This window comes from Orycteropus afer, unplaced genomic scaffold (genome assembly GCF_000298275.1).
Source record: "Orycteropus afer afer isolate SDZICR_OR568_19922 unplaced genomic scaffold, OryAfe1.0 scaffold00014, whole genome shotgun sequence".
In the NCBI taxonomy this organism is placed as follows: domain Eukaryota; kingdom Metazoa; phylum Chordata; class Mammalia; order Tubulidentata; family Orycteropodidae; genus Orycteropus; species Orycteropus afer.
Window position 1 is genome coordinate 5,777,323 of NW_006921601.1, and position 11,188 is coordinate 5,788,510.

The window sequence follows — 11,188 nt, forward strand, 5'->3', positions numbered from 1 at the left end:
AGGTCTTTTGCAGCACATTTACCCAATGCAGTATGACATCTGATGTCTTGACTGTTGCTTCCACATGGATGTTGTAGATCCAAGTAAAATGAAATCCCTGACAATGTCACTCTTCTCTCCATTTATCATGATGTTGCTTATTGGTCCAGTTATGAGGATTTTTGTTTTCTTTACGTTGAGATGTAATCCATATCGAAGACTATAGTTAGTCTTTGATCTTAATCAGTAAGTGCTTCAAGTCATCTTCACTTTCAACAAGCAAGGTTGTGTCATCTGCATATCACAGGTTGTTAATCTAATCCTGATGCTGTGTTCTTCTTCATATAATCCAGCTTCTCGGATTATTTGCTCAGCATACAGACTGAACAGTATGGTGAAAGGATACAACAATGATGCACACCCTTCCTGATTTTGAACCACATGGTCTTCCCTTATTCTGTTCAAATGACCACCTCTTGGTCTATGTACAGATTCCTTATTAGCAAAATTAAGTGTTCTGCCATTCCCATTCTTCACAATGTTATCCATAATAAAATACAGGTTAACATCCTTCTGGTATTATTTGTTTTCACCCAAGATCCATCTGACATCAGCAATGATATCCCTCGTTCCATGTCCTCTTCTGAATCCAGCTTGAATATCTGGAAGTTCCCTGTCAATATACTGCTACAACCATTTTTGAATTAACTTCAGCCAAATTTTACTTGTGTGTGATATTAATCATATTGTTCAATAGTTTCCAATTCCTTTGGATCACATTTCTTTGGAATGGGCACAACTATCGATCTCTTCCAGTTGGTTGGTCAGGTGGCTGTCTTCCAAATTACTTGGCATAAATGAGTAAGCGCCTCCAGCGCTGCATCCATTTGTTCAAACATCTCAGTGGGTATTCCGTCAATTCCTGGAGCCTTGTTTTTTGCCAATTCCTTCAGTGCAGCTTCAACTTCTTCTTTTAATACCACTGGATCCTAATCATATGCTACCTCCAGAAACAGGTGAACATCAACCAATTGTTTTTGGTACAGTGGCTCTGTGTGTTCCATCTTCTTTTGACACTTCCTTCACCATTCAATATTTTGCCCACTGAATTCTTAAATATTGCAACTCAAGGCTTGATTTTTTTCTTCAGTTCTTTCAGCTTGAAAAATGGCAACCATGGTCTTCCCTTTTGATTTTCTAACTCCAGGTCTCTGCACATTTCATTATAATACTTTGTCTTCTCAAGCTGCCCTTTCAAATCTTTTGTTCAGCTTTGTTATTTCATCATTTCTTCCATTTGTTTTAGCTACTCTATGTGCAAGAGTGAGTTTCAGAGTTTCCTTTGACATCCAGTTTGGTCTTTTCTTCCATTCCTGTCTTTTTAATGACCTTTTGCTTTCTTTATGTATGATGTTCTTGGAGCCATCCCACAACTTGTCTACTCTTCGGTCACTAGTGATGTGTCAAATCTATTCTTCAGACAGTCTCTAAATTCAGGTGAGCTATAATCAAGGTTGTATTTTGGATCTTGTGGACTTGTTTTAATTTTCTTCAGCTTCAACTTGAACTTGCATGTGAACAATTGATAGGTATCAGCTTTGGACTGATGCTGCTAATCTTAATGATTCTCCTCTCCTCTCCTGAAGTTAGACAAGGAGGTTTAATGCACTGCCAATTTTTTAATACTATTATTATCCTTTTGCTTTTGCAAAAAAAAAAAAAAAAAAAAACATTATATTTATGCCTTTAAAATTTTTACTGCTTTTGAATTTATAAAAAGATTGTCATTCCTTTAAACAATCGTTTAGTACTTTCTTTTCTCAATGTTATGAAAATTTAGCCATTTTTTGTGTGTAGCTGTACTTCTTTCACGTTTATTCTTATATCCACCATGTGACTATATCAAAATTTATTACTCAATTTTTCTGTTAAAAGGCATTTGAGTTGTTTCCAGTATTGCTTTTACATTACTGCATGTTTCCTTTGAAACATATGTAAGATTTTCTCTTGGGTATATCTTAGAACTGTTGTGTTGTAAGGGATGCAAGTGTCCAGCCTTGTAAGAGACAATGCCAAGCTGAGTTCCAAATTGGTTATAATAATTTGTACTTTTACCAGCAATCTAAAATGATACTACAAATCCTTCCCAAAACTTGGTAATACCAGGCTTCTTACATTTTGCCACTGAATTGGGTATAAAATTATAGTTTATTGGACATTTGATTTACATTTCCATAACTGCTAGTAAAGTTAAGAAATGAGGGAAGGGCAGGGATTTATGCAATGATTACTTTTATCTTTAGCTTATTTTTTCTATTGGGTTGTCTATCATCTTTTTACTGATTTGGAGGAGTTCTTCACATTCTCTTGATAACACTTTGTATGTTATATGTTATAAATATCTTCTCCTAGTAATCATCTTTTTGCTTTGTCTTTTTCTTAATTTAAAATATCAAATTATTTTATACATAGAGCCATCTGTACCTTCTTTACAAAATCTTTCCCTACCCAGAAGTCAGAAAAGTATTCATTAATATTTTCTTCTAAAAGACTTAAACTTCTGCTTCATTTAATTTCTTAATCATTTGAAGTTGATTTTGTTATGGCATGAGGAATGGATTCTTTTTCATTTTTTTTCCCCTATGGATAAGCAATTTTTCCAACATCATTATTAAATAGTCCCTCCTTTGGCACAGTACCTTTACTGTGTATCAAAATGCTGTTCCATTCATCCACGTGTTTATCCCTGTGCAAATAAGCTTTGTCTTCTAAGAGACAGAAGGGTAATTTGATAAGTCTTCCTTAATATAACTATTCCACAAACTCTCAATCTATTAAAACTACACTTCTTAATATGTTTCTATGGTCATTCATTCAATAAACATTTGCTGAGTACATAAATTACTATTTATTAATCTATAACTAAAAAAAAAAAAAAAAAAAAAGTTTTTCCATCTGAAAGATTCCAAGACTAGAAGAATCACTTTAAATTTCTCTCTCTAGAATTCCTCCACAAGGTATCTTTGAGCCCTGCCTACTCAAAGAGCCAATAGATGGTTAGCATGTAAGAAGGGGCTACTTTTTGCCTATTCCTTTAAAATTTTTAAATTCTACACTGTCAAGCCAAGCCTTTAAAAGTTAAGATGGAACTGAATTACCTAGTCATGAAGGTTACCTGCCTCATGAGCCCTGCCTATACATTAATAAAACATGGCACTGTGACACACATTTATCTCTCAATTCCTGTCTCTTTAGTGGGAGAAAAAACAGTTCCTCCAGTAGGAAAAAACAGCAGCCAAAAATAAATGCATCCAATCAACAATGCTTGGTTGGCTTTCTTCCCACTGCTATCAGCCAAATATAGAATGTCTGTAAAGACTTTTAGACAATGCAAATGCTATGTCCACATATTGTGGGTATCTTCAGAGGTGGCTCCAGGAGAGAAAGAAGTTCAGCATTAGCCACTTTTCACACTAGCCATTTTTGCTAGTTAGACTGAAAAAGGGAGAGGTAAGAAGGCAAATGGAAAAAGAGGGCCATTCGGTTACTAGACTCATACAACAGACACTGCTTTTTTCCACCACACAGAGGGTCTGGCAAACTGAAACTACTGACAAACCTACCACAAACGCCTCACGCACTGCTCTCCTCAGCTGAGAAGAAGTCAATTCCTGCATAACAGTTTTAGGGGCAAGAAGTAGCCTGGAAGAGGTTCTGAACCCTATACCATCAGCTTCCCTCATTAACTTCCCTTCCTTGTTAAGATTTAGCTACTCAGGGGGTAGTGACCATATAAAAACTCCAAAACCAGACTCACTGTCATTGAGTCGGTCCCAACTCATAGCAACTCCTCTTCGGGTTTCCAAGGCAGTATCTCTATGGAAGTAGATCGCCCAATCTTCCCTATGTCCCAACTCTCTTTCTGCATGGGATCACAAAGACCCTTTCCCAGCCCTGGGATCCTAACAACAAATCACAGGCAGCTTCCCCCCTACTCTATTTCTAGGTTATTCATCACACAGATTGCTTGGGAACTGTGGGGGAAGGCGGAAGAGGCTATTGAAGAACTATCCTGAGACCTGAGAAAGGAGAAAAAGTGAGAAAGAAGGGCCCAAGCTAGAAAGAAGTGACACACACACCCTTCTTTAATATCCTCTGCTTGCTTCCCCTGACATAGCTGTGAGGGAACGCCTCCTTCCTGGACTCAGACAATGAACCCCAACAGAGAAGCAGGACAAAGCATGCCTCACAAAGACAGCCCAGCATTCTCATATGCTCAGGGCCAGCTGAGCTCAAGTGTTGGTGTCAAAAGGAACAAAGCGCTTTTCACAGACTTCTGATGCCCAAGGACTGGGCAGCCACTGATGAATTCTAATCTGGGGGCTAGAAAATGTATATTCTCCTCTCCTCCAAGCAAGTCTCACTTTGATGACAATCTGCAGTGAAGTAAATTACTTAGTATGGCTTTTCTACCCATAAATCATTGTAAACTCAGTGGTGGAATGAGCAACTGAGGAGCTCCTGATTGTAAATGTTATCCACCTGGGTTATTTCTGTTGGGTGAGGCACAATGCAATGTTAGGGGAGGTTCACTCTCAGGTGCTTAGAATTCTGTTGTTATGATTGGTTGGTTTGACCACTCTGCCAAGCTCAAAAGGAGGCCTCCTAGAGGCAGAACTCTCTCTTTGACTGCTGGCTGAGGAAGGACATGCTCCTGCGAGAGACATGATGCTACAAGAGACACGTGCTGCTGGAAGAGACATGTGCTGCTGGGAAAGAAACTCAAGAGACACGCATTGCTGAGTGAGACACCGAGGGGCATGCACTGTTGGGAGAGAGACTGTGGGAGACTTTTGGCTGAGAGATGGTGGGCTGGGAGAGAGACTGAGTGTTTTTCCTGAACTTCAATTGTAACCTGGTGCTTCCCTAATAAACCTCATAATCTGTGAGCTCTGTGTGGCCACTGCAGTGAATTATCGAACACAGGAGAGAGGTGGTGGTGCTTTGGGAGGAACAGTTGGTGAAAGGGCTGGAGGGAGGCAGCATGTCCGGCCTTGAAGTAATAGGCCTTGGGCTATTGATGGTGATTCTGTCTTCCTCTTGTGGGATTAGAGGAGGTCAGAACATGTGGCCTCCTTGCCCTTGTTTTGCACAATCCTATCCCATTATCTCCCCTGAATATGCTCCCTTGACCAGGCCCAAGTCAAAACATCTAGCAGCATAAACGCATCACAGGATGTTCACCAAAATGTTTAAAGTCCTTATCTCTGACATTAAAATCTAAGGTAATTTTTATTTGACTCTTTAGGCTTCTGTATTAAGTTAAAATCTTTTACTATAAATGTGTTATTTATAGAAACTCTAGAGTTGTCTTTCAAAGATATTATCACTCTCCATTCATTAGTGTAAGGAGCTTTGGTGGTATAGTGCCTAAGGCATCTGACTGCTAACCAGAAGGTTGGTGGTTCAAACCCACCAGCCACTCTGCAGAAGGAAGACTGGGCAACCTACTTTTGTAAAAAATTTACCACCTTGGAAACCTGAAAGGGGTCACTATGAGCCAGAATCGACTCCATGGCAGTGAGTTTTTTTTCATTAGTGTACCCCATGGTGCTGTTTCACTCCTTGAAAAAACAAGTTCTTTTCTCCCCAGTGTGAGATTTCCCATGGGAACCACCCAGATTCAGATATCCCAGAGGTGATCTGCTAAAAATCAAGGCAAAAATATCAGCTATGTCTAACAAAACCAAAAACCAAACTCACTGCCATCGAGTCAGATTTGACTCATAGCGACTCTTCCTTGGGTAAATATTTACTCTTGAGGGACAGTATGGATGAAATGTGATTCAAAGACTGAAAGTGCTTATGAAGCACACTCAAGTGTTGTACAGTCCTATTGTCACCACTCCTTCCCAAGCAGACCACAGGGAGAGGCCAGAAGCTCAGATGCACAGGTTGCAGCAATGATGGCAAACACTACAGAAGTGCAGGATCCAGTATTCCAAAATGGAGTAAACATCTGAGTTTCTCAAACCACCATGGTTTCTCAATAGTCTCACTAAAAACACTGCTGGTTTTGCAACCTCTTCATACACCCACATACCTGAGGCAAAGAATATGATGCTGAGAGATCCTACAAGGAACAAAACTTGGGTCCCATGTTAATGTAAAGCAATGCCAAAGCTGAAAATAACACCGTGAAATCTGGCTTCTTCTTAGTGACTTATTTATTAAATTATGCATGCAGCATGCTTGTTTGCCCTTCTAACTACAACTATTTCTTATTGCTGTTCTTACCTTGACTTTACAAAATTACAATCAGGTTTACTAGGAAAAAGTGTCAATATACAACATGCATTTGTTCAAAGCAAACAACAATGAGCTTCCCTTTCTTCAATCTTTGATATCTAGTCTTCATGTATATTTATGAGTAGAACAAACAAGTACACATATATGGCCATAATCCCATCTCACTGTTTTTCTCCATCATTTAGATCTTTCCTTCCTCAATTAATACTGTCTCACCCCAATTATCACAAAACTCTATAGAATCAAAACAAAGCAAAAGGTGTGGAAATGAAGTAAGTGACAAGGAAGATATTTTGATTCTAAAACCAAAGGAGAATCAGCAAAATGAAGAGACAATCTATAGAGTGGCCAAAAATATTTGGTAACTATATATCTAATTAGGGTTTGACATCCAGAACTCATGCAGCTCAACAACAAAAAGACAAACAACCCAATGAAAAAAATGGGCAAAGTTCTTAAATAGACATTTCTCCATAGCAGATATACAAATGGCCAAAAAGCACATAAAAAGATGGTCAATATCATTAGTCACTAGGAAAATGCAAATCAAAATCACTGTGATATAACTTCACATCCACTTAGGATGGCTAATATCCTAAAAACAGAAAATAACAAGTGTTGGTAAGGATGTGGAGAACTTGGAACCCTCCTGTTTTCCAAGTGGAAATGGAAAATGGTGCAGCTGCTATGAAAAACAGCTTGGTGGTCCCTTTAAAAGTTAAACATAGAATTATTAAATGACCCAGAAATTCCACTGCTAGGTACACAGCAAACAGACTTGAAAGCAGGACTCAACAGATATGTGTACATACACCAATGTTCATTGCAGCACTATTCACAACAGCCAGAATGTAGAATCAACCCAAAGGTCCAGCAACAGAGGAAAAGATAGACAAAATGTGTTACAATACATACAATAGAATATTATTCAACCATAACAAGAAACGAAATTTCTACAACATGGATGAATCCTGAAAACACTATGCTGATTAAAATAAACCAGACACAAAAGGAAAATTTTGTATGAAATATAAATATATATATAATTTATATGAAATATAGAATAAGCAAATAAATATAGAAACATTTATTAGTGGTTACTACTAATAATAAGAGAATGGGAATCTAATGCCTAAGGTATACTGAGTTTCTGTTTGGGGTAATGGATAACACTTGGAAATGAATAGTGGTGAAGGTTGTGCAACCACAGTGAATGTAATTAATGTCACTGAATTATATATTTTAAATTGATTAAAATGGTAAATATGTCTTGTTATACATATTTTACCAAAGTATAATTTTTTATAAAAGAAAAACCACAGGAGTGAGAAAAAGCACAAAGAGAAATAATTACTGTAATTTAAATATCGCAAGTATGGTGTAACTATCAGGGGTGGCCATCAAAGATTCTGATGACATGAGTGCTACTCAGATCCAATTCCATGAGAATGCCCCTTCTTTGGGGTCCCCTTGCTCATGTGCCCCTGTTATATACAAACAACTTCGCAAAAAAGTTTTTTGGTGGAAGGAGGAAACGGACACCAATGTATGTCTATCCCAAAGTTTTCTTCCAAGACCTTTCTAATAAATACATAAAAGAAATTCAGAATAGGAAAACCGTCCTTCCAGCTAGCTTTATACTAGCCACAAAATAACATAAAAAGGCCAGATTTTCTAGAATCAGTAATTCTAGAAAAATGAAAAATAAAACAATCTTATTTTTAATCATGCGTTAAAGCTATTTTGTTATGAAGTAGGAAAATAAACAAATAAATACCTATTTTTAATCAATTATTTTGGTATTTAAAAAAATAAGAAAGAAAAGTAGACTATCCTCATAACAAGAGAGAAGAAGTACTCTCTCAAGGCCTTCCATATTCTCTTAAATCATGAAGTTGTGAAAATGGGCTCTGTATTCTAAGAATCACTATGATAAGTTCAACTTTCACAGATCAACTTTAGCCTGTAAAAGAAAATCACTTATTCATCTACACATGACTGACTTCCAAAGTAGTTAAAAAATTATGAGACAGTTGCTTAAAATAACAGAGGGTAAGAAATGTAGAAGTGAAATACAATTTAAACATGTGTGATAACTGTTGGAAGCTGGGTGTTGGGGGCACAAGGATCTATTTACTATTTTTTTATATGCTTCAAGTTTTACATAATAAAAATAATCTAAGTCTAAAAAGTATCTAAAATACTGTGTATGAAAAAGGAAAATCCTCGAATAACACAAACAGATATTACAAATATTTTAATACATATATAGGAGCCCTGGAGGTACAACAGTTAAGCATTCAGCTGCTAACCAAAAGGTTGACAGTTCAAACCTAGCAGTGACTCTACAGGAGAAAGACCTGTAAGGATTACAGCCTAGGAAATCCTATCCTATAGAATCACTGAGTTGGAACTGACTCAACAGCACATAACAACAAATCAAGTTGATAACAAGTTTAACAAGTGTACCCAAATGATATGAATTAAGCTAAATGTACGTTGTTTGTACATTTTCCTGAAAAGTTACTTATGTTTCCAAAAATAAAACAAAATAAACTTGGTGACACCACCCTGGGCTCATTCCAAAGCTCTTCTCTCCCCAGTGGACCAGGGTCCAGAGGCACCAGCATCCAACCACCAAGTTTCTCTCACCTCTTGAGGCAGCTCCAACTTTGACCGGTCATCCAGGCCATTGGAATGCAAGCCCATCAGGTATGGAACAGGAGCATCTAAGAAATGTAGGAGAGAAGCCGGGAGAATAGGGACATAGACATGCTGCCACTGGAAAGGAAACATGAGAGCTGTAATCGTCTCTGCCACAGTCATCAGTCTCTGGTAATCTAGGTCAAAAAAACACACACAAACCAGTCAAAAATGAGACACTTACTTCCCAAACAGTAAGCTAAAACCTTTAATACAATTTTGCATTTAGAAAGAATAACCGAAAACTTCAACAAGAATATGCTCAGAGAGTGATTCCCTTGTGGGTATCAGACAGACAACCCAGGGACCTCAATGGACCACAAATTGAAATATACCCCCACACAGCACAGTTCCCTGCTAGTAATAAAATTTAATATAGAAACACAATAAAAGTCATAAATAGTACCTTACTCCAAACATGAAACAAGATTTCTATGTAGACTGTCTTAAGTAAAAGGAACTGGGAGTAGTGAAGTGAAATTCGATCTGCATATTGCATGGAGGCCAAAACAGACTCATTCACACTCAGATATGTCTGCAGTGCATTATGAAAGGATGTGATGTGAGTTTTGCCTTCAAGATCAAGCACAGAGAATCACTGAGCATGCAGAAGCTGGATTTCCACACTATTAATGCCTGCCCCATACTTGGCAGCTATTCCTCAATGGGAGCAGCACAAAAGTGATACTTTTACACTTCAGTAAAATTCTTCCACAGAACTTGAGAGACCAAAAAGATTAATTTTAGTACCACAAATTTCTAGATCAAAGACCACAGCCTAGAAGGGAAACTTGTGCTCAAAGTTTAGTTTTTCTTCAGAATGCAATTTTCTAGACCTCTTTTTAAAATAGTTAATAAATACATGGGAAAGCCAACAAAATGAAAGTTAATAAATTAATACTCATAAATAGTGTGATGGTTTCAGGCATTTAAGAAAGATACATTTTTAAATCACATGGGTAATATTCTCAAGAAAGGCTGCTTTCAAATGAGCTTTCATAGGATTAGAATAGCTTATCCACTACTTAAGCAAAACACAGCTTGGTTCTGTGTATGAAAAAGGAAAATAATCGAATAACACAAACAGATATTACAAATATTTTAACACATATATAGGAGCCCTGGAGGTGCAACAGTTAAGCATTCAGCTGCTAACCAAAAGGTTGGTTCATAAAGAAATTATAAGAACAATACACTATCCAGAAAAATGGATGAGCAGCTCACTAATAAAGCTCTGAAAGCTGTCTATCATCTTGCTCCTGGCTAAAATAGAGGATGACCTAAAAAGAATTATTTTTTCCTAGGAATGCAAACAGAAATTACTAACTTAAAATTCATTATTTCAAACATTTTGAGTATACTTCAGGGAAGTGCTTCAATGGCTTCTGTGAGGAAACAGATAAGTGATATAATGAAATCAGTGGGTAAAAATGAGCTCAGAGATTTGATAACTAATAATAATAATAATAATAAATACAATTTGTTTAGAAGAACAACAAAAGAATAAGAACTTTTTTATATTCACTAAAGAGCTGGGGCAAGCTCTGGTAAGAATTCAAGGAGAGATTCTACCTCATTTTTCATTGTGCCCAGGTGAAGCATCAGCATTTCTACATTAAAAACAATTAATAGTGAGCATCCCCCACCCACTGAGGCAAGGACAAAAATATTTCCCAAATCACAGAAAACATGTCTTCAAGGACCAAATTAGAAAATCTATGTATCACTTCAGAAAACATATTTACTCCAACATAAAATCAAGCAACAAATGAGTAACAAAATTCAGACCACTACAAGTTCTACCTTTAGCCTCCTCTCTGATGTCTCAATTCCATCAGGTACCTGGACACTTCTACTTGTTTATCTGCCTTCTGCTGAAATCCTCCTGTTCTACTATTAAACTAGCACTATTACTAAGAAGAATTATAATGATCCTCCAGATCAAACATCAATTCTTGTATTTTCCAGCTTCCTTTTTCTAGATAGGAATGTTAGTAAATAATCAACTCAACAGCAATAATCTTGAGAATCTCAGACATCCTAAGAATTTATTTTATAAATCAAGAATTGAGAACCCAGAAATAGATCCATTGACCAATAGTCAGCTGATCTTTGACAAAGGCCCAAAATCCATTAAATGGGGAAGAGAATGTTTGTTTAATAAATGGTGCTGGCAAAACTGGAGATCCATTTGCAG

At 37.1% G+C, this 11,188-nt stretch overlaps 1 protein-coding gene across 1 annotated transcript in view; it reads right to left on the minus strand.

The window, feature by feature from the left end:
- The window catches only part of DENND5A (DENN domain containing 5A), a 105,076-nt gene that overhangs the window by 44,149 nt on the left and 49,739 nt on the right, over window positions 1–11,188 (minus strand). The window contains exon 6 of the mRNA XM_007954994.2: window positions 8,941–9,128. Coding sequence (XP_007953185.2) covers window positions 8,941–9,128 — 188 coding nt within the window. The remainder of the gene's footprint in view (window positions 1–8,940; window positions 9,129–11,188) is intronic.